Genomic DNA, 23494 nt, shown 5'->3' with positions numbered 1-23494 from the left:
GAGCTGGCAGACTCTTAACCATGTAGGTGAATATAAGCAATCTTGTGTATTTAATAATATGATAATGGGATAAAATTGAGATGGTTCTTAAGTGTAGAGCAACAATCCTCCCTCAGAGATGATCAGTATATATAACAATATTGGAGGAGCACAAACATGTCTTAGTTATATGTTGGACACCTCAGCTGAATTTAGAGTACTGGCAGTCTCTTTATTTAGCTCCATGCTTGTGTTAGTACACTGTGCTGCCTCACCACAGTATTGTAAATAGTGTCTCTGTAAACATGGGAATGGAATACCAACAGGTCAAATAGTGCATAGTAAATTACTCTCCCCTTTCGTAGTGTGCTTGTATCATAAACCATATGTATTTAGAGCAAAACATAGAAAACCATCTCTATTATACTTCAGGGTCCAGGCCATTGCAATAGGACAGGCACTGGTTGATGGACGTTGGCTGGAATGTGTCAGTCATCATGATCAGCTTTTCAGAGATGAATATGCTCTCTACAGACCATTGCAGGTAAAAGGAGTGGGAAAGCTGAAAGATACCATTTTTCTTGGATTTGGCTGTTAACCAGAATATTTTCTAATCCTGTTCTCAACAGCTACAGATATGTTTTCTAAATCAGGTCTCCTGTACAGAAAGTAGAGGGCCAGACCTTTCTCTTTAGTGGGTTGAAGCCTGAGGAAATTTCAGTTGCTCAGAAAGCTTTGTGGCTGTCCTCTGTGGAGAATGAGATGTTACATATGGTGCTGCCTAAAGTGAAGGAAAGGGTCTTCAGAGCCAGGCCTCTCATGGTGGACATCTTCCACAGAGATCAAGGTGGCACAGTCTGTGCCTGTGGCATTTGTTGCCATGTGCAGAATTTAGAATCTGTATGCACTTACTGGTGATGGAGATGCAATGGTGATCTTCTGTTTCAAAATTCCTTTAAAAAAATTCCAAGTGGATATTTTAGATATATTGTATTGGTAACCTTCTGATCTCCAGTGATGGAGTAATAAGGAATTCAGTACCTTAGACACATGATCCAAGTTTAGGACAAGGTCTTTCTCATGCCTCCCAAACAGGACTAGTTGCCTGAGGGGAGGCAGGAACTAGTGACCAGGGATTCTGTCCTACTGTATTTCATTGGAATCAAGCCTACTGAGGGGTAAGAGCCTGAGAGTGATTGGGTTTTATAGCTTGAACAAGATAGCTCTGTAGCCTCTCTTAACTCATTCAGTTTCAGTTAAGAGCCTTTTGTGTTCTTCAGCTTCTTACAATGACGAATGGCTTAGCTGTCCCATGGGCTTCAGACAAAGCTTGCAGCCAATAACCTTTGTCTTCCTCATGCATTTCAGTCATATGGACACAGTCATATGACTTCCCTTGAGAGTGCTCTGGGGTTCATCTGATATCTCAGCTAGTCAGCTGTCTCAGTGTCCTGGTAAAAGCTTGCCTTTAACTAGCAAGTTCTTATGCATCCCTATTTGTAATGTGCTTATGTTATATGTTTAAAGTAAATTCTTGTTCTCATCAGCTAGAAGCACTATCTGATCTCACTTCTTCAGGACAAGAGTCTGGAGAAATGGTGTTGCTTGCTGCACTCACTGCAGCCAAAGGCATGATGATGATAACTTTGTTTTGAGGTGCCTAGAGGCATGAGGAAGGCTGATGGAAATTACTCAGGTAGTCTCCAGGTTCTCTGGCAATCTGGCTAATCTTTGCTTTGACACAGTAGGCCCATCTAGAGTCCATCTTGGGTTGAAACTCTCGGGGCTACATTGATCAGTTAAAGAATTGCTCCAGTAACTTAGAATTAGGCTCCACCAAAGCTGTGCATGTTGGTTTCTGGATGAAGGATAAGGCTGTCACCCACCTTGGCTGGAAGCTTTCAAAACTGCTTAACTGGATGTGATGACAGAAAATGTGCAGTATAATAAACTTATCCTTTAGTGCCACTTAGTCACAATTTGTTTAGAAGCAGAGTGTAGGTAGAAGCTGGGAATTGTAAAGAAGTACTTGTTTCTTGTCCCAAAGAGTTCCTACTTCACACCAAAGCAGGTAACTCTATGACTAACTTGGCTTAGCCCACTGAGAGTATCCTTTTATTTTAAAATGCCTGACCTGCATTTGTGGTAGGCTGCTTAATATTTCAGCAAAGCTACACTTCAATAACTTTTTTCCCTTCCTTGTCTTCTAGAGCACAGAGTTCTCAGAAACCCCATCTCCAGACAGTGACTCTGTGAACTCTGTAGAGGGCCACTCTGAGCCATCCTGGTTCAAAGACATCAAGTTTGATGACAGTGACACAGAGCAGATTGCTGATGAAGGGGAAGACAACTCAGCCAGTAAGTTTCACCTGAGTCTTCTTCTCACTCTGCCTTCTCTTCTGTTTTCCCAGTCCTTCAGGACTTAGTAGGTTAACCATGTCTTGCTTTATTTGTGTGTGTTTCTGTGTCTGCGCTTGGGGCCATAAGGATCTAGGAAAGCTATAGCCGGACTAGAGTTCCACTTTCTCACAATGGATACAGTATTTTGAATTTAGTGAAACTGGTAAAGCTTCAAACTTCCAGTGAAGGAGAAGCATGTAAATTGCTGCCATCTGTTTCTCAGGCAGAGTTCTGCTTGATTTGGGCCCTATAGTAGTGCACTAAAGAATGTTCAGTATGTCAGCATGCCCACATGAAGACAAGATTAGAGCTGTGAAAATACGTATTCCTGTATTATTGTACACTAGTCTTTATGTATTAAAGACAATTTTTCTCCTCTCTGGTACCCTCATAATACCCATTTGAACCCTTCTCCTCCCTGTATCTTCCCCTCACCCAACACTAAAAGACTCCGCCAGCCCTAGCAAGCGCACTTCAGTCAGCAGCTTCCAGTCCACAATGGACAGTGATTCGGCCGCCTCCATCAGCCTGAACGTGGAGCTGGACAACGTGAACTTCCATATCAAGAAGCACTCCAAGTACCCACATGTGCCCCCTCACCCTGCCGACCAAAAAGGTATGAGGTAGTCACCAGCTGGAGTTGCACATGATGGAGAGCTGGCCCTAATATTACTGACTTATTTGGACACTGCTTATGTAGCTGTCTTACAGAGGGGAAAATATTTAACTGGCACTTGCTTGCAGTTTTGATGTGCTCACCTCTGAGGAGGCTCAATAGACCTGTTGAAACACCTTCTCTGCAGAGTGTGTAACTTCCCCTGTGACTTTCTCTTTGCCATTGAAGCAAAGTCTCTTGCCCATGCATAGTAGACAGATCCATATATGTGTACTGGCTAACTGGGGTGGAAAAATTATCCACACATAAACCAGTTTGATATATCACTCTACAGTTGGAGATGGAACTTAAAACAGCAAGCAAGAAATAAAACCCCAGAAAACAAAAGAACAAGATTAACCTGGAAGAGTTCTCTGCTGACTTAAAATTGTACCTTAATAAGCTTACATTTTACAGAAGAATCTTACTGATAAACAAGAAGGCCTAACTTAATCCATATACATAGCCTTTCTTCAGAAGAGATCATCCACTTTAGTAGGAAGAAATCAAATACTTTTGAAAGGATTTTCCCCTAAAGAAGGACTAAATTGAAAGACTCTATAACCAACACCTTTATGGAAGAAATATGTGCCTGCCTGTTGACAACTGCATTCTCTAAGTGTGAGACTGGGGCTTGCCACTGGCTTGGGTCTAGTATATTTTAATTACTTTTCATGTTGGGTAGTAGTGGATGTCTTTGCTCTGCTTCCTTACATAAGGTTACATCAGCTTTGTAGACTTGTTTCTTTGGTGGCTTATAAGTAGTTTCTTAATTATTGTTCACCCCAGCCTTTCAGTGTTTCTGACTTTAAGAGATAATCCAATGCTAAATAATTTGCACTCCTAATTAATTAATTCTTCTATAAAGTCTAGCAGATCCTGTGTTGCTATGAATCAGAATGGAACAGCAGCCTTAAACTTTCATACAGATTGCGTATTCTGAAATTGAATGGTGTATGAAGACAGTGAGGGAGGAGGCGTGATCATAGCTGACTTTCCAAGTGTGTTAGACATGTGGGGCAGAATGAGACCAATTAGAGGAGGCATTTATTGATCCCTACTGTAGTCACTTTTTGTTATTTGCTAAAAATATGCCTAGAAGGAAGGAATTCTAATTGCTTGTTTTCTGCCAAAGAGAGCAGCAGAACAGTTTCAAAAGTTTGAGTTTATGTCAGATGATCCAAAATTGTGAGTGGATTGTCAGCACTACTGACACCTGCTCATTACTGGTTCCTTTCAATTTGTTTCCAGCTGATCCCCTAATCAAATGAAAAGCTAATGCATCTACAGGAAGGAAAGCTGAAGAGAGGAAGATATACCAAATAATTCCTTTTAGGAAGGAGGGGTGCTGGCCTAAGTGAGGCTGAAACAGGCTCAGGTGTGCTGCAGTACCCAATGAATTTGTAGCTGTAGCAGGTTTCTTTACCAGTGTGTGATGACAATAAAGCAGACAATAGTCAGTTTGGTTCTGCCAAATGTTAAAGGACTTGCAGGGTTCTTGTCTGGTTTCAAACGTATTTTACTCTTTATCCCTTTATACAAGGAGCAGTACATTATGAAGGGGAAATATAAGGGAACCTCTCGCTCTTGGAAACAGTTGACCAAATCAAGGCTGCTCAGAGCCAGAACTCTGAACACAAGCCAGAACTCTGAACACAAGAACTTGTGAGTTCTTGTGAGAAAGTTTTTAATGGTGGAGACCTTGGAGAAGATCAGTGGAAAAGGCAAGTAATGAGGGACTGAAAGGAGGAAGACTACTGCCTTTGAATTGTTTATGCTGGCAGCACTCTGATATCTGTGGTGAATCTCTGCTGGTGTTTGGTATCTGTTCCTGAAACGTGGTCTCTTAATAACCAGCTTATTCTGTGGGAGTGCAATTGGCAGTAGAAAACTGGTAACATTTTCTTCCAAGAGAATGGATTTCCCTTGAGGGGACAGTACCAGTAATAGGCCCAGAACTGGGATAGAGTGGAATTGTCATGGAAGTGCTCTCTGGATAGGTAGGTATCCTGCAGCTTTTTGAAAAATCGATATCTGCAAATACAGAGAAGTTAGTGAAACTTTTTTATTTTGTTTGTATTTATAATTCCTGGCATGATAATCTCTAGAGAACTAAAGACCCAACCAGGGAGCAACAAGTTAAAATGAGTTACAATATCTTGAATAGCAAGAAATACTTCTTGGCAATAGAAAGACTGAAACTTTGTGGATAGTGAGGAGGGACAAAACCCTACAGTGAATGCTGCATTTCCCATGGTAGTGAAATACATGGCTTCTGAAATTTCGTTCTGTAACTATTAAAGTCAGAGGCTTTATATAATAAAGTTAATATGAAGATTTTTACCTTGTTTTTCTGATTATCCTGGCTAAATTCAAGAAAAGATGCTAGAATATCACAGTGATTAGACAGCCAAAACTGGATAGTTAAGCATTTGTGTAAAATGGGTGGTTATTTTAAGGACAGAGTTCTATAGTTAATCAGTGATATGAGGTGTTTGCAACTGTCAGCATCAGTAACTTCCCTATGATTGTTATGCACACACTTATTTATCTTGATTGTGTTGGACTTGTCTCTTCTCCTTAGACTGGGTGACAGTGACTTGACTTCCTTTGAAATAATGAAGTGAAACTGAAGATCCCACCTTCCTTTTGAAGTTGTAATTCAGTTTCCTTAGGACTGTGTAAATTCCAGTAATTGCATTCTGGGGAGGACTGACAATAGAAAACATCAAGTGCTGGAAGTTCAGGTCAGCTTTGATCTAAGCAGTTCAAGGATTTCTTGAATGATTAAGGGATATGCAATTTCCCAGAGTCACAGAAGTCAGCTGCTTTGAAGCAAGGGCCGGTGATGTATCCACCAGCTGTGATTTAGCACAGAGTGTATACTCTAATGGTAGAACTTCTTGTGGTGTTATAGGCTGACTAACTCTGGTATGGTTCCATGAAATTTGGGTGACTCCAAGTTAGCTGAGTATAGTGACTCATTTATAATATCATCTGCCTAAAGACATAGTATGTATCAGAAGGGGAAACAAAATAAGGTTATTTTCTGCATTTAAACTGGGAGAAGAGGTTACATGATAAATTTTATATATGGGGTTTAGTTGCTGTTTCTGAAGAGATACAGTTAACAATATGTGAAATTCTGTTTTATAAACATCTTTCCAGACAGATATCCTTGATCATGGTATGAGGTATTTTGGGTGGTTTTGATGCTTGAAAGTAGTTAGGAGGAAAGAGAAGATGATTCAAGTAAGAGTATGCAGTTCCTTTTTAGTTTTGTTTGCCAAGGCTCAGTGTGCTGTTGGTTTTGGTTCTTCTTTTGAGAAGGTGCTTGGGTTTTTCAGGTTATAAAAGAAGCTACAGGAATATTTCCCCATCCCCCTTCCTCATTTGGTGGTGCATGATGCATGTAGGGATGATGTGAGGTAAGAAATGTGCGTGTTAGCCACCCTAAACCATCTCAGACTCACACTTATGAGTGTGTTATTTGTCTGGGCTAAGAAGGGGTATGGTATATTTCCTTGTCAGGAACTTTCCTGGGGAACTAATCAGAAGTGATGTCAGGAGCTGAAGTTGTATTGAAAAGAATAATAGAGTGGTTTGGGTTGTAAGGGATCTTAAAGATCACTTACATGAAAGAACCTAGATCATTACAAATCTGGAAGTGGCTTGGAAGTGCTACCTGTATCTTTGTCCAGAGCATAACTAAGGTTAGGTTTCAGCTGGGAATAAGTGTGCTTTGGCTGTGCCAGTCAGGGGTCTGTGCCAGACCTAATTTAAGTATGTTTACGGTAAGAAGTATGCCCTGAGGCTGTTGCAAGATGGAGAGGGATGGAAGTGCTAATATACATGCTCTTGTGTAGGTAGAGCATGATGTGACTTTCTCTAGATAGTCGGTGAGTGAATGAGTGCTGAGGGTGGGCCAGCTTTTATCAAGCAGTAGTTTATTGTAATGCTGAACTCTTAAACTAAGCAAGAGATGAGTGAAATCTCAAATAACCAGGAATCTACAAGGAGGCTTGTAACTTCTCTTTGGTACATGTATTCTCTATCGAGTATCTACTTGCAAACAAGCTCAGATATTTAAAATGGTGGCATGAAAGGGGCCTCCTGAGTGCTGCTGCTCAGAGCCTTGTGATTGTTTATGTCCTGTCAGCTTTCTGTTGCTTTCTGTTGGTATCTGAAAGCAGCCTGGCCTTGTGTTCTATTTGTGATGGATCTGAAGCATTGTCAGGAGGGATGATAAAGGGTTGGCTCTGGGCTTCAGGTAATTGTGCTGTATAAGCAGTTGGCCTACTGCTCTTTCTTATTGTAAAATCCCTTTTTGTTTAAATGAGGAGCCAACTAAAGGCACAAAAGCAAATGGCTTCTGGAGAAAACAAGCTTTTTGTCAGCAAGAAGCATCAAGATCTAGCAAGCTAAAAGAGGGTAATAAGTGGAGCTTCATCCTGTTTCACAGATATCACAGAATGTTCTGAGTTGGAAGGGACCCATCAAATCCAAATCTTTAAGTGAATGGTGCATACAGGGATTGAATCCACAACCATGGCATTATTAGCACCAGGCTCTAACTATATTTCCCACATGTAAAGTGATCTGTCTCTTGCACTGCTTTGTTTCTGGGAGTCCATCTCTGTCAGCATGGATTCCCCAGGACACTCAACTGTTCTGGACTTGAGACTTTCAGCTCTTGAAAGGCAGGCTGTCTTCTTGTTTTTGCACTGTATACAATAAACCTTATGGCTACTCTCTCCCTCAGTCTGAGATGGTTCAATGAAGTGGATGACTAAAATGATTTCTGAAGCTGCATTTTTAGACCTGGGTGAGGAGGCCATCCCATGGTGTCTGATCACATCTTAACACATTTGTATTTGGGTCTAGAAAAGGGTGGTCCGTATCAGTTGGAAAATGCACTCTTAGTTCAGTCTTGGCTCATGTCTACATTGTTTGTTTTGTTTCTTTGCATTAATAAGCACTGTTTTCTTGTCATCATAGAATTTTTTGATAGAACAAGGATGAGAGGATATTCTTGTCTTAACCACTCACCAAGCTGTTGCTAAATTGGTGACTAAACACTTGGATGAGTAATGCTGCTTCTTCTGTTGTGGGCGTGTACATTGTAATTATATGGCCGCACCAGTGTAACCTGTTTTTTTTTTTTTTTTGTCTCCACCTATATCCCTCTTCTCTCTTCTTTCAGAGTACTTGAATCCTGAAAACGGAGGGCAGCAGATGTTCTCTATAAGTGATGCTTTTATTAAAGGTAAGGAAAAACTTCAAATGCTGCTGTTGTGTGTTTTATAATATATTGATGCAAATTCCTTAATACTCCTTTAATAGAGCACTGACCCTTTCAAAATATTTACTTGACAGTAGATTTGAACTTATTGTGGCAAAACTGATGTATAAACTATTTTGACTTTTTTGAATGCACTTTCAAGCTTGAATTGCTTTCCCTTCTCAGATTCCTGCATTCAAAAAGACTCAAAGTAAAGCTTTTACTTTTTTAAAAAATGAGCATAAGTGGCAAGTTTGTTCACAGTTTCTCCACCAGCAAATTTATATAACTGATTTTTAACTTCCTGTGCAAGCAAATGAAGATGTGATACAATAAATTGCACAGCTTCTACAGAGTAGTTTAAGGCTTCTTCTCTTAAAACTTTCTTGGTGTCTTGTCATCACCACCATCATCACTACTGCTGAAATGAAAGGTCATTACATGCACTTATGAGTTTATAAACCCATGTGCTTTCCAGTATCATGGCCAGATGCACTTGTGGGTTTTTTTTTTTTTCTTCTCAGTTAATGCTATTGATTTTGGTACACTCATAAGATGAGGAAATAAGGGAGAAACCCCAATGTCTGTCTAGCCTGAAAAATAAAGTCTTGGATTAAACTGGTGTCTAGTTTTTAACTTTTGCAGAAGGAAGGGGGAAAGCAATGTAGCTTCTTTAATCTTCTACACAGCTAATTTTGTGTGTGGAGCATCTGGAAGAAGTTAATTGTTGGTTTTTAGGAGACTTTTCTTCAGTAGTCTTCCTTGGATTGCTATTGTCTAAAGATTTTGCTACCAGTAAGGAGTTGTAAGCTTGATCTGTGAAGGCTTACATACTTGCTTGATGAACATTTATACACTACTAGTATAAATGACTTATAATATAGTCAGCCATTATGTCAATGTGGAAATTTATAATTTGCCTCTATAATATCATAATAACCATGCAGGAAATAACCTAGTAACTCTTTCAAAGCACAAAATGTGCTGAAGTAACCTCTAATTTTGGTACTGCAAAACAGAGAACAGTTCTAAGGAGTTACTACACAATATAGTAACTGAAAGTGTCAGTCCCCCTCAAACTGAGGACCATGACATCTACTTTAAACTCAGTAGTTACTCATTAGTTACTAAGACTTATGTCTTAGTGAATTCTTTCCTTTTTGAAACAGCCTTTCAGAAAGACTGCAAGCATTCAACTGTGACCTTACATTAACAGCGGTTGTTTGTCTCTTGCAGAGTCGTTATTCAACAGGAGGGTGGAGGAGAAGTCCAAAGAGCTCTTATTCACACCCCTAGGCTGGCACCACAGCAATCTGGATCTGCTGAGAGAAGAGAATGGGGAGAAACAAGCCATGGAAAGGCTGCTGTAAGAAACATGTGTAGAAAGGAATTTGCATATCTTGAGTAACAATTTCTGAAGCCCTTCTGTTCCACCAACTTTTAGTGGGACTTGAGCTGCAGTAGGCAATGCAAGGAAATAATTTGCATTAAGAATGCAGCATTTTTACAGTATATTTTGGTTGTTTTTTTAATCTTGTGATGTTTATATATAGAGTACAGGACCAAAACTGATTGTAGAACATTTTAGGCAACTGTTCCTTCAGAGGACTTCTGCATTGTAAAGGTTAAGAAGTTTATTTCAGCTAATCATTGCACTGTATTTTTATATTTTTTTAATGAGAAATCTATTTATTTTGCCTTTTTTATAGGTCTGCTAATCACAACCACATGATGGCACTCCTTCAGCAGCTCCTATACAATGAGTCTCTGTCACTGTCCTGGAGGGATATTATTGTACCCGTGGTCTGCCAGGTAGTTCAAACGGTACGGCCAGATGTCAAGAAGAGAGATGATGACATGGATATCCGCCAGTTTGTCCACATCAAAAAAGTAAGTTTCAAGCAGTGGATGCAGGGAAACAAAAGGGTGCAGCTGTTTGAAGAGAACAGTCCCCTTTTCACTGTCCTCAGCATATTCAGTACTGTAATGGGCTGACTTGGCCTTTGGATAAGGTGGGGTTCTGGAAAAAGTTGCACAGAGGGAACTTGGCGTGCTGTGAAAAGTGCTTTAATGTGCTGGGTCTGACCTCTTATTTCAGACTGTAGGTTGCAGAAGGTAGCAAAGAGTACAACTTTGTAATTATTTGGTTCATTTTTTTGGTTTCTGCTTGTTTTCCTCTTGAATTTGAGATATACCAAATGCAGGACTTGGTGCAGCAATCTGTTGCCCTGTACCTATCCATTATGGAGTATTCAACTCCTCCCATGGCAAGTACGATGGCTTTCTTCAAGAGCAAAACTTAATTGTTATGGAATGGTGTATCCAGTTGTGCCAGATGGCCCAGTGTTGACACTGTTGAACTGTACGTCTGGAGTTCAGGCATGCAAACTTCCTTCTGAGAGTCTGATGTGAAAATAACATCCAAGGAGTTAGTGTGACTGAGGACTGAAGATTTGGGCTTAGTTTTCTTTGGCTAAATTCATCTCAGCAGTACTCTTGTTTGAAAGCCATATGAAATCTGAGGGGAATCTTATGATTCTGGTGGTAGTTCTGTGGCGTCTCTTCAGGTAGCACCACTTGTTCCTGCTTCTCCTGAAACTCAGGTTCAAAGAGCAGTTGTTCAGAGGTGAAAGCTCTTCATAGCTGTCTGCTATTTTCACATGCTGGTAATATGAATGTCCTCTGAAACATGTTATTCAGAAACCTGTTTCATGCTGTTTATTATGCCTGGGATTGCCTGTGACTGCAGGCACACCAGTCAACTGTTTGATGTGTTCAATTGGTAGGTAGAGGATTTTTTAGTTTTCTTTCTTTATTTTATATTTTTTTCTCCCTTTCCTTACAATCTCTTTGTTTTTAATAGAAATGGCATGTGCAAAGCTATATGCTCCTCATGGCCTGTCAAAATTAGGTTCCCTTGTCATGTGCTGAAGAATACTGGTTTAACAAATAAGCCTCTCTTGAGAGGGGTGTAGAAATCCTAGAACTCAGTATTAGTTTTCATGTTGTCCTAAGTTTGTCAGGCTTTAAAGAGAGAGACTTATGTGTCCATCATGACTGTATCTGATCTTTCATCTGATAATTGAGGGTGTAACTGAAATTTGTACATCACCTACAATAGGTATTCTATGTATTAGCTTTATTGCACTACAAGATGTGGGAGTGTATGACAGTTCTAAAAATGTTCTTTGCTTTGTTAGATCCCTGGTGGAAAGAAATTTGACTCCATGGTGGTGAATGGATTTGTTTGCACTAAGAATGTTGCACACAAAAAGGTAATGTAGCTTGATTAATCTTACTGTAATGCATGCTGTAGAAACAAGGGAGCTCTGACTTGCTTTTCTGTCAGGAAGCTTCTCTCACCACATAGGATGTTTATGAGCTTTCTCTGCTTTGAGCTCCCAAAAAGAATGGCTTTTAAAGCATTTTTTTCAAAGCTGTTTTGTTTTCTAGCCCAGAGATTTTGGGGGAGAAACTCTCCTAATATATAGAAAAACATCCTTTCCATCCCTACCAGAGTATGAGGTATCTAATAATTACCCCAACTTTTAGTCAGAAAAAGGCATTTGTGGTTCTGACTTAGAATAGTATAGTAAAATGATTGGTCTTTAAGGTAGTAGGGCAAGATAGGAGTGAACTGCATGAATCAAGTGTATCAAGACTTTGGGGCTCTTAGCAGGAACTGGAAATCCTCTCTAGTAGTGCTTGCTTATGGACAGTACCTGTGAAATTCCAACAACTGGGTGTAGCAACTTCAGAAGAAGGAAGAATGTGTAGTTGGGTCTGCAGGGGGAGGGAGATAACTGAGACACTTTAAAGGCAGGTGGGGGTAGCAGGGACCAATCATGAGAAGTCTGTCTCTTTTTCTTGTGTACTTCTTCCTATCCTGGTATTTGTATTTTTGTTTTAACTATTTTTGTATCTTTTTAAGATGAACTCTTGCTTAAAAAATCCCAGAATTCTTCTGCTAAAATGCTCAATTGAGTACCTCTACCGAGAAGAAACAAAGTTTACTTGCATAGAGCCTATAGTACTTCAGGTGAGCATATGCTTTTGTTCTGGGTTAAAATAACCCCAGCAAAATCATGGCCATTGCAAATTCTTTTAGTGTATAAGGTGGAGTTTTATGAGTGAGGTTGCATAGAAAATAAAGAACTTTCCTTTTCTAGTAAGCTAGTTAAGAGAGCTGCTGCAGTAAATACAGTACAAATTTGTAGTCTTGCACTGAGGGCTTTTGTCCTCAAGTTACACGTCCTGAGAACATGTGAGCTTTTGATTCTCACAATGCAGCATTTTAGAAAACTTTTGTTTTTACTGAGACCTTTTGAACTGTACGTTCCTTATACAGTACTAGAGCTAGATAAGGTTTGGTGTGTGAAGAAATATTTGAAAAGTTCATATAGGTGAGGGTTAGGTAACACCCATGTTGTTTTTTGTCAGGCTTGAAAAATTGGAACAACCATCAACCTAGTGGAGTGATGAACTAGAAAATGTCACTTTGGAACAGGTGCCCTGCCCCTGTGAGCAGGGGTGTGCCTTACATATGAAAACACTGAAGTACATAGACCTTTTCTTTATGAAATGCTTATAAAATATTATTGATAAACTAGTGTTTTGCTGTGGGAGTATGAAAATATTCACAATGGACTACTGATGGTGTTTTATGGATAGCTGTTTTCCCTATTTTATAGGAAAGGACAGTATGTAAATGAAGTGAAAAATTATATTAAGCATTAAAGTGGGTTTATTTTCCAGATAGGTTTGTAGTAGTTCACTGCTATACTTTGTTCCTGTCTGCAGGAAAGGGAGTTCTTGAAGAACTATGTACAGCGGATAGTTGATGTTCAACCCAATTTGGTCCTTGTTGAGAAGACTGTGTCCAGAATTGCTCAGGACATGCTCTTAGAGCATGGTATCACTCTGGTCATCAATGTCAAGCCGGTGAGCATTTCTGAGCAGAGTTAGACATGGCCTTCTGGTAGATTTCTAATGACTTCTTGTAGCAAGCTCCGCGGAGAAAACCAAGAGTTGTCTTATTTTCATCTCTAACCAAGTGTTCTCTTCCAAGAAAGTAAGACAGGCAGATATGGAGAGTTACTTTTTCCTCAGCTCTTCACAGCTATTGTGCTGCATCCTTGTTTGATGGGTCCTTGTTACCCTGGTTTAGTTCTAGTTGACTTAGATATCCATTTATAGCAAATCATATGTGGGTCTTCACCTATTGCCAGAGAGCCTCTGTCCCTGTGAGGCAGGGTGCAGACAGCCAAACAGAGAGTAGCTGTGGGAGTTGGCTGAGCTCCTGGCAGAGCCAGCATTATGCTGACTGCACTGCACCTCCTGGAGGTATCTGGATCTAGTCAAGTGAGAAGTTCTAGGCAGGGTACAATCTCACCAGAATTACCCAACTCTGTTTCTAAGATCCTTGTGTATTGTGGATGTGGGTTTGTGGGACTGGGTTTAACTGAGAGTTTGCACTGACGTTTTCTTATTTGTTAAGAGCAAGATAAGGATGCCAGTGTCGTCTTTGCACTGTAAATTCTTACTGTTCTTTCCAATTTTACAGCAAGTGTTAGACCGGGTAAGTCGAATGACCCAGGGAGATTTAGTGATGTCAATGGATCAACTGTTGACCAAACCACAGTTGGGGACCTGTCATAAATTTTATATGCAAGTTTTTCAGTTGCCCAATGGTGAGTAAACCTTGATGTGCCTTAGCCTATGTGTGTGAATGGACGAATGCTTTGCTCCTTTTTAAGTAGATGTGAACTGTTGGCTTCCTTGTGTGATCGCGTATCATCCTACTCATTTTATTTCCATTACTTCTTGGAACCACAGTGACTGCCTGTGTAGAGAAAAGTATGATCTTGCTAAGAAAAGACACTCTATAGATTTTATTGGACTGATTTATTTCTTCTAAACTGTTTTTTCTCTTCCCACATGCTGTAGTTTATCTAGTCCAACTTCCTGTTCAAAACAGGAAGGATTAATTTCAATGCAGCATCAGATTTCTTAGAGTTTTGTCAGCCAACTCTTGAAAATATTGCAGAGTGGGGATTTCATAGTCTGTCTGGACACCATCTTCACTGTAAAGAATTTTTCTGCATTGAAGAGAATCATAGAACAGCCTGTGTTGGAAGGCACTTCAAAAGATCATCTGGTCCTACCTTAACAAATCCAATCAAAGTTTGCCTTGTTGTGCACACTTCCCCATGTCCAGTCATTGTGGACCTTTAAGAAAGGTTCCTTTTTCTCTGTAACTCCCCTAGGCAATGGGAGTCTACAAAGAAAGGAAGAAATGCTGCTTGACAAGTTACCAATGGTGCTGGCACACATAAATGCTGTGGATGCAGATCTTTGTGGAGATGCAGTCTTTGCCTTTCTTCATAGAATCATAGAAAGGTTTCAGTTGGAAGGAGCCTTAAAAATAATTTAGTTCTAGCTTCTCTGCCATGGTAGGAACTAGACCTTCCACTAGACCAAGTTGCTCCAAGTTGAATCAAATCTGTCCTTGAGCAATTTCCTTTCTACTTCCTCATAGCCCCTTCCAACATTTCATTGTCCTCAGACTTGCCCTTTTGACTTGTAAGGATGAGCAAATGTGCCTGGAAGGGAAGGGATTCTTTTGCCCACTGGTGCAGTCTACAGTGATCTTAGAATACTCTGTTTAGGTCAGGGTGTTCCATATAGACTTCACTTTGACTTTATGATGGCTTGTTTTATAAAACAGGAGAGGATTTATAGCCAATGCTTTTTTTTTTTTCTTGGTAAAATAAGTTATTTCAGTACAGTAATACAAATTTCTGCAGCTACCAATGTTACATGCTGTTAGTCTCCTTTACAGTCTCTTGGGTGTGTGAGGTATCTAAAAGCAGATTAACTGTAGTTGTCATCCTAACTCCCGTGTTTTATTTCTAGATCAGACAAAACCCCTGATGTTCTTTGAAGGATGTCCCCAGCACCTGGGTTGCACTATCAAGTTGTGTGGTGCTGCAGAGTACGAGCTGGCTCGTGTGAAGGAGATTCTGATCTTCATGGTCTGTGTGGCTTATCATTCCCAGCTGGAAATCTCATTTCTTATGGATGAGTTTGCCATGCCCCCTACTCTCACCAAAAACACTTCCTTTCACTCCCTTATTGAGGAGACAGGAGATGAAAATGAACAACAGGACCTCTTCAATGGGGAGGACTTCAGCACAGCAGTCAAAGACATTGAACTATCCTCTGAAAAGCTGCCTGTAATCTCTGAATCAGTGTCCTCTGATGAGGTCAGTTTGCCTGAACCAAGAGGTGTATTTGACAGAGGTGACCAAGAGAACAGTCAGCTGGAAACGGTGTCCTCCAAGCAGCAAGAGCACCTCAAAGGAGAGTCACCATTTGCAATATTCAGCTCTGTACCTCATGCAATACCTGAAACATCCCCACTGCCCCTCCATGGCATGGACCAGCACTTGGCCACTCTGGATAACCAGGCACTAGAGCCTCTTGAACAGGCAGATGATTTACAGGAGTCCAAGTGTCAGATGAGAGTCTTCAGAGACCCTCTCCAGGATGATACTGGTTTATATATCACGGAAGAGGTAACTTCATCTGAGGATCGTCTCAAAACTTACTCTGCAGCATTTAAGCAGGAGTTGAAAGATGTCATTCTCTGCATTTCTCCAGTGCTGATGTTCCGTGAACCATTTCTTTTGACTGAAAAAGGCATGAGATGCCCTGCCCGGGAATACTTTCCTGAGCAAGTTTATTGGTCTCCTCTCCTCAATAAGGAGTACAAGGAGTTGGAGAGCAGAAGGAAGAAGCAATTGTTGCGGGATTTCTCTGGACTACAAGGGAGGAATGGGAGTATCCAAGCCAAGGCTATCCAAATCTTACCTTCTCATGAGTTGGTTAATACTAGAATAGCAGAACATCTACGTGATAGCCAGAGCTTAGCCAGAATGCTGGCTGACTATCGGGCCAGAGGAGGGAGGATACTACAGAAAAGCACAGATCCTTTTGCCCAAAATAAGGATGTGTGTAATGTCCCTACTGGAAAAACTGGGAGCAGAATGGAAGAGGAGGAGAAGGGATTGGCTCAGAGTGACTCCTCATGGTCTCATAAGGTAAGATTGAGTTGTGCTGCTCAAAGCTCAAGTTACATCAGTTTCTCATGGTATACAGAAGTTGTAGGATCTCATATTAAACCAGAGGGGATGGTTTTTTTGTCTGTTTCTTTTTGTTTGTTTAAGTTTTTTTTTTGTTTTGTTTTTTTGACTGGGTTGTAACTCCATTTTAGATTGTGGTGCTCTGCATTCACTCAGAAGCGACTGCAGAATTTTTCTGAAAATGAGTCCATGAAGAGGGAGCAAACCTTAAGAGGTTTCTTAAACTGAGCTTTCTTGCTCCTTCTATTTGGTTATTTGTAGAAATGTACTTTCATTTTCAGAGGGCTTTTTGTCATGGAAACAGCAGTAGGCTGTAATTACATTAAAGTACTTGATTGTGAAAGTTTGGATGGTCTGAAGAAAAGAGAATCACATTATGGAGGAAATCTTTTAAATTTCGAAGCAAGGTAATATGTGTTTATAATAAAAATATTTAAAGTTTTGGTAAACTGCCATGAAAGTAACCAAGTTGTATCTGAGGAAAAAGATCTTGTAACTTTCTTGAATTGTTAGCTCTTTAGCAAAAATGTCTGTGAACAAGAGTAGCAGAACTGATCTGTTGAAACAGTCAAACATTTTAGTCCCTGTGCCAATCAACCCTTGTGTTCATGAGCAGAAGTCACTTTTTAATTGGCAGTTAAATGGAGATCTCTGTAGCTTCACAGTCCATAATCTTAGAAACTGTAAGAATAGCCCTCATTGTGGATCAGACTGGTTGATGCTGTTCTAAATTTACTCAGTGATCAAAGAGAAGTATTTGGTTAATATCATAGTTTTGGAGAGCGTGGAAGGGAAACTAGCTCCATTCCAAGAGCAGCATGGTGCATCTCTTCCCAGAGAGTAGGAAGTCTTTCTATGGCCTGAATGAGTAACTGAAATATAATATACTGGCAGAGTTTTGAATCCAAGATGTCCTAGATCATATAGTAATTTAGAGACTCTGGATGTTTTTCACGAGGCTTTTGTTGTTTTCTGTTCCTCTTGGCTTCATTTCAACAGAAACACATGCATGTTCGTTGCTTTCGTTATGAGTTATATTGTTCTAAAAATGGCACTTAGCAATTACACAGAGCACAAGTTTACCTGAGGCTGGGAGATAATGCCAAGTTTATCTGTACAAAAGGAGAAAGCAGACATTTGTCTTTGAATAAAATTACTAGAATAGAATTTTGTCAACAGAAGTTGTGCATGAATGGAGGTGTCTGTAACCAATGAATGAGTTGTTTTCTCTCTACTAGGTGGATTGCCTGAGTCCAGTAAACCATCAGAGGCTCTGTGTTCTCTTCAGCAGCTCTTCTGCTCAGTCCAGCAATGCTCCAAGTGCCTGTGTTAGCCCCTGGTATAAAAACTACTCTACAGCTTGGATAGTTGCTATTCTTTCCTTCCCAAAGTCAGAGTCAGTGCCTGCCTCATGGCAGTATTTCTTTGAAGACTCCTTGGTAGGTTGTGCTTATCCTGTAACAGGAAATTTTGCCAAAAGACTTTTGTCTTGCATGGTCAGGTGGATCTACAGCAGGATTGCACAACCTCTGTAATACCCAAGGCATGAATGAGAAAGCCCAGCCTGAGACCAAATGCTTTAGTTGGTGTTTCACTGCAGAGTAATGTCTCTGTGTGGGGAGCACTGCATGCAGTCTTGGGAAGAAGAGCTAGTGTAAATGAATACAGGACAATGTCCAAGCCCAAAAGTGAGCCTTGTGAGAATCTTTGAATACTTGTAGATTGTATTACCCAACAGTGGCATTGGAATATATTGCTATCTTTTTCATACTATAGTCATCAGTATTAAGAGCTTAATTTCCAGCTTAGGGGGCTGTAATTTGCTAATTGTGTGCGACTCATGACACACTTTTATCTAACTAAACAGGACAGGTCTTGGTGTTTAATCATTAGCCTAGGTGATTTTAATCATTTAACTTGGGTGAAAATAGAGACTCTCTTACAGGAAAAGGTCTAAAGTTCCTGTAAAAGCTTAGAAATTAAGATGATGATATGCTCACTAAGCAGCAAAAATGAGAGTATGTAAATTAGTTAAGTTAGGGATATCTGAATTATGACACTTAAACTGATACACAATTTAAATGGCTTCGTCACCTCAGGTTCTGGGGAAACTAAAGTTGCTATTAAATATGCTAGAAGAATAAGGATTTCTTGAGGCTTTTTTCATGTTTTGGATGTACCCTTTTTTGTAGTTGTTTAAACATTAGTGCTTGAAGCTTAAAGATGGTTAGACTTCTGTGCCTAGATACTTTTGAAAATAACCTTCAGAAGTGTAGTTGAATTGTATTGGACTTTTAAATGTCGCATTTAAAGTTGTTCTAGTAGGACTTTGATCTCATTATTAGCTAACCTGACAGCAGGGATCTAGGAAGGGTAGTCAAGTGGAAAAAAAAAAAAATCTTTGAAGTTATACAGGGCTGTAAACAAGGCAGCAGTGGGTGTCGATCTGTGCTCCTAAAGGCCATTGCACAGCTAATGGTGATGACATCCAGTCTCTAAAGCTTTTATTTCTCTGCTGTAGGATTGTGACCATGGAGTTCTATGGGAAAAATGACCTAACTCTAGGGATTTTTCTGGAGCGCTACTGTTTCAGGTAAAGAGGAATTTATTCTAATTCCCTCATGCTCACTTGTTACAAGCAAATACACCCATTGCTTTCCTATTTTGGCCTTGTCCTTCTTGCATCCCTTCATGATGAAGTGAAGCAAATTATGAAACAAAGTTTGTAAGTTCATAAAGGCAAATGTGTTCACATAGCCCTTTCTGTAGCAATTAGGGTTTAAGGGCCAAATTAAGAGCCTGAACATGTACTCTGTTTTCTCAAGCAACTGTTCTGGTCACAGTTTTCTGAGGTTTGTCTTTGAAGGTTCATACAAGTGTTGGCTAACACTACTCATTTAGTGTCTCAGAGTAAGGCTTTGTCATATGTGCAAGGTGGCCAATGTGAATAGTCCAGAACACTTTGAGCCCTGGCAGAGTACTGTGCCATTTATTTCTTCTCATAGAGGTGTAAGTTGTTATGTTTCTATAATAACTTGTGCTGTCACAGCCCTTCTCAGCAGGCTGGGAAGCTGGATAGATAACCTGCTCAAAAGTCAAGCTTACTCTGTTCTCTCCATTGGCCACTTGCAGTAGTAAAAGGCTCTCTATGTTCAGCCTTCTGGAGAAATGAGTATTTCTCCTTGTGGTGATCAGTGAGAAGGAGCTTAGCTGCCCACTTTAAATTCCTGCTTCTCTCTGCTCGTTAGTGAGAAGAGAATGCTTCTCAATCTCCATAGTTTCAGTAATTAAAATTCTTTATTTTTTCACATGAGCAAGGAGAATCTGGTATTTTTCAGGGTCTTTCTGATTTTGAAGAATATCTTTTCTGACTTTGGTACCTCAACAATTCAACTTTTATTTTTCTGGTGTTAGTCTTTCTTCTGTGACTTAAAAAAATCCTATCCAAAGAAAGGTCATGGGTTTTACTGTTCAAAGATGTTCTATGGCAGTGTGTTGCTTACTTGTTCCTTCAGGAGCTGAAACATTGCCATTTTAAGGCTCTTTGTCACATCTTTGTCCTTGGTAATATTTGCTTGGGTGCACTGCCAAAGCAGTCTTTTAATTTGGTGCCAAGGACTTCCACAGATGCTTTGATCCTTACACAGAATAAGTTGATAGAAAGTGATTCATTGTAAAAAGGTGATAGCAACCAGTATCCAGCCACTGCTTTTGGAACCTATATAGCCATTGCTGTCAGTGGAATTTCATTACGTGCTACTTCTAAATTGCTCTTCAGATACAGCCTTCACTACAGGCTTAGAAAACTCTTTTATAGTGAAGATAAATAGTACTGTGATATTAAAAGGCATATTAGATCTGTTGAATCAGTTCTTCAGCAGTGCCTGTCAGGTGATCATTCATAGCTGTTTCTATTTCTCTCTGTAAGGCCTTCTTACCAATGCCCCAGCATGTTCTGTGAAACACCGATGGTGCACCACATCCGTCGCTTTGTTCATGGGCAAGGCTGTGTGCAGATTGTGTTAAAGGAGCTGGACTCCCCCGTCCCTGGGTACCAGCACACCATCCTTACTTACTCCTGGTGCAGACTGTGCAAACAGGTAAGGATGTGGACTTCAGAATTATTGCTCTTCCAATTTAATATTCTTGTTGTGACTGACTTTGTAGGGAAAGGCACTATTTTTGACAAAGCACTCACGCCTGGAGCTGTGGCTAAACTGGTAGAAAACCTGTTACTGATACATATGTTCTCATGTTACCTACAAAAAGGCTCTGTGTTGGCCTCCTCTTTTAGCACTGGGGTCATTGAGGGTCAAAAATCTTGTGTGAGGTGGTCTTGTTAGAAAGTGTCAAAACTGACTCTGAGAGGGTAGATTTAAACAGAAAAAATGGAGTTGCCCACTTAAAGGTGAAGAGTATGGTCCCTTTCTTGCAGTGAATCTTTATGAGCATATGGGAAAAGGTAGACACCAAGACCTACTAGGTATTGTAATTGGCTAAAGCCACTTATTGTTCTTTGATCTGCTGTGGATTGAACAGCCTACATTGTGTCAATGTGCTGTCTGGAATTCCTTCAGTACTCATTAGAAAGTAACATCTTCATTAGAGAAATATTAAATTGCTTTAAAAAGCCCACAAGATAGTAAGATTGTGTATTATCTGGAACTTGGCTGTAATTTAGCTAAGAAAACACTGCTAACTGGATACTCGTGTCTAGCTAAACATGAAGAGCCTTCAAAAAGATGAGAATAAAACATAATGAAAAAAGAGTCATGCAATACCTGAAATGCAAAACATCTGAATTAACCATATGGATGACTCAGGTCATCTACTTGGGCTGTCTTAGACATGGGTGTTGGATGTACAGATACCAGAAGGAGGTTGATGCAGTTGCTGACAGCAAGCCCCGTGTTGCTGTGTATGCAGCTGCTCTGTAACCTTTTATTTTTGTGTGCTTATGTAAACACTTATGTGGTTGAGGTTATTAAGTGTGTGTAAAGTGGTGTCTGCTCTAAGCTTGCAAGCACTTCTGAGGCTGAAATACACTGCAAAGCAGCACCAATGCATTTGTAGCTGCAGAATCACCAGGGAAAAGTATATGATATGGCCACTGCTGCTGGCTGGGTTGCTGGAAATTGACTCTGTACAGAGAAGTAGCATCCCAGAAATAAATTTCCATCAAGGGTATGTTTGGACTCCCCCTTAAAAAAAACAAGCTTAGCAACTTTCATCATCAGCTGGCAGTTATTTTAACAGATTTATTTTAATGATGTGTTTGCCTTTGCTATGCATAAATGTTATCTTTGTTGTTAAGTTTGTTTCAGGGTCATGGGTGCTTCTGGTACTAGAAATACTAGATTGTTGCCTGCATTACCCTCTCCTTAATCTTGTTTGAAGGATGAAATTTAGACACTTACCTTTCAATTTTTCAGGTGACACCAGTTGTTCCCCTTTCCAATGACTCTTGGTCTATGTCTTTTGCAAAATACCTTGAGCTGAGGTTCTATGGGTACCAGTACACTCGAAGAGCCAACGCAGAGCCTTGTGGGCATTCCATTCACCATGACTATCACCAGTATTTTTCCTATAATCAGATGGTGGCATCTTTCAGGTGAGTTTCACTGCTAGAAACTTCCTTCTCTCTCTGCTACTGTATGAAGCATATACCTCTAGTAAGGATTCATCAATTCTGTCCTTCACTGTTGAGTATAGCATGGGATAGCATAACTGTACCATAATCACAAGCACAGGATTCTGTGCTGGCTTGCAGAGGGCTTTGTGGGTGGCACCACTGTCTTAGCTATGGTGGGCAGTATTCCAAGAGTGGATGGCTCCTCTTCATGATATAGAAGGGAAATGCTTTTCCCTACCCAATTCCAAATACTTTCAAAACTTTGGTTTTGCAATATGATTGGTGCTTTAACTTCTTGCCTTGGAGAATGAACAGTGTTATTTCTGATAAAAGTAACTAAAGCCCTGGACACATTGGCAGTGCCCTTTTTCATATAAGGGCCTCAAACCTTAGTATGCTGTAGAACTAGTACTGTGTGGTGTGGATCTTGTTACAAGCTGTTGTATTGCCTTCTCAGCTACTCTCCAATCCGGCTGCTGGAAGTGTGTGTCCCACTCCCCAAGATCTACATCAAACGACAGGCTCCATTAAAAGTTACTATTTTGCAGGATCTCAAGGATTTCTCACAAAAGTAAGCTTTGTTTTTAATGTCTTCCTAATCTTATTTGTACTTTGTGCTTTATTAGCAGGACACATAACTATTTTTGCTAGTATGATGAGATTTTGCTAAATATTCATTATTTGATAGAAGAGTAATAGTTTAAAACAGCTATGTGTATATACTTCCAAGGGACAGTGGTATTGAAATCTTTGTTACCTTTGTTTGCTCTGTCTGTACTAATGTCTCAATTCTTTGTCTGGTGGCAAGTCAGGTTAAACATTGCCAGTAGAAACAAAGATTCTTTTATTCTCTTTTCCTGAAAGTTGCACTGATGTCTGAGTCATATAGCATGTTTCTGAATCATGCTGTCAAGCTACTGAAAGGTTGGCCATCAGCAGGTGTCTGAAATGTTACCTTATGAAATGCCCAGTTAAAGTATTTTTAATTCTTCACTCTAATGCTAAAAATGAGAAGATGGTCCTGGAAGGCAGACCTGGAAAACTGCAGGTTATACTTCGTACTCTTACCCTTTATAGAAAATCTGACTGAGTTTCAATTCATCAGCCCCAAAAAAACTGCAAAACCTTGCTCAAATCTTTTGTCTGAACATAACTGTTGTCATTCTATTGGCCATGTGGTAATGGAACTCTCTGATGTATAAAAGTCTTTGTCTTTGTTAGCTATTGAATATGGTAACAGCAGGCAGACCCTACCTTATTGTAGTCTAAGGTGAACTGTCATGAGCCTAGACACTTTCTAAATGTAGGAACAAAAAGGTGGAAGCCAGGTGAGATGAGAACTCTGTAAAATCCAGCCAAACTGCTGTTCTCCCTGGTCACAGCATTCCTGTATTGCTGTATGT

General features: G+C 40.0%; 1 protein-coding gene across 6 annotated transcripts in view; it reads left to right on the top strand.

Moving 5' to 3' along the window:
- The window catches only part of PIKFYVE (phosphoinositide kinase, FYVE-type zinc finger containing), a 63191-nt gene that overhangs the window by 22402 nt on the left and 17295 nt on the right, over positions 1–23494 (top strand). For 5 of the 6 annotated variants that reach the window (XM_021531311.3, XM_021531312.2, XM_021531310.2 and 2 more), the window contains 16 exons: positions 412–523; positions 2190–2337; positions 2828–2995; positions 8238–8300; positions 9552–9681; positions 10025–10205; positions 11516–11590; positions 12247–12354; positions 13116–13256; positions 13879–14005; positions 15231–16417; positions 17698–17798; positions 18981–19052; positions 20388–20559; positions 21892–22070; positions 22549–22662. In XM_021531311.3, coding sequence (XP_021386986.2) covers positions 412–523; positions 2190–2337; positions 2828–2995; positions 8238–8300; positions 9552–9681; positions 10025–10205; positions 11516–11590; positions 12247–12354; positions 13116–13256; positions 13879–14005; positions 15231–16417; positions 17698–17798; positions 18981–19052; positions 20388–20559; positions 21892–22070; positions 22549–22662 — 3078 coding nt within the window. The remainder of the gene's footprint in view (positions 1–411; positions 524–2189; positions 2338–2827; positions 2996–8237; positions 8301–9551; positions 9682–10024; positions 10206–11515; positions 11591–12246; positions 12355–13115; positions 13257–13878; positions 14006–15230; positions 16418–17697; positions 17799–18980; positions 19053–20387; positions 20560–21891; positions 22071–22548; positions 22663–23494) is intronic. The other variant, XM_021531313.2, reaches the window with a different exon arrangement.

The sequence above is a fragment of the Lonchura striata genome, chromosome 8 (genome assembly GCF_046129695.1).
Source record: "Lonchura striata isolate bLonStr1 chromosome 8, bLonStr1.mat, whole genome shotgun sequence".
Lineage (NCBI taxonomy): Eukaryota > Metazoa > Chordata > Aves > Passeriformes > Estrildidae > Lonchura > Lonchura striata.
Note: the sequence above shows the minus strand (reverse complement) of the source record. Positions and strands in the feature narration are given on the sequence as shown.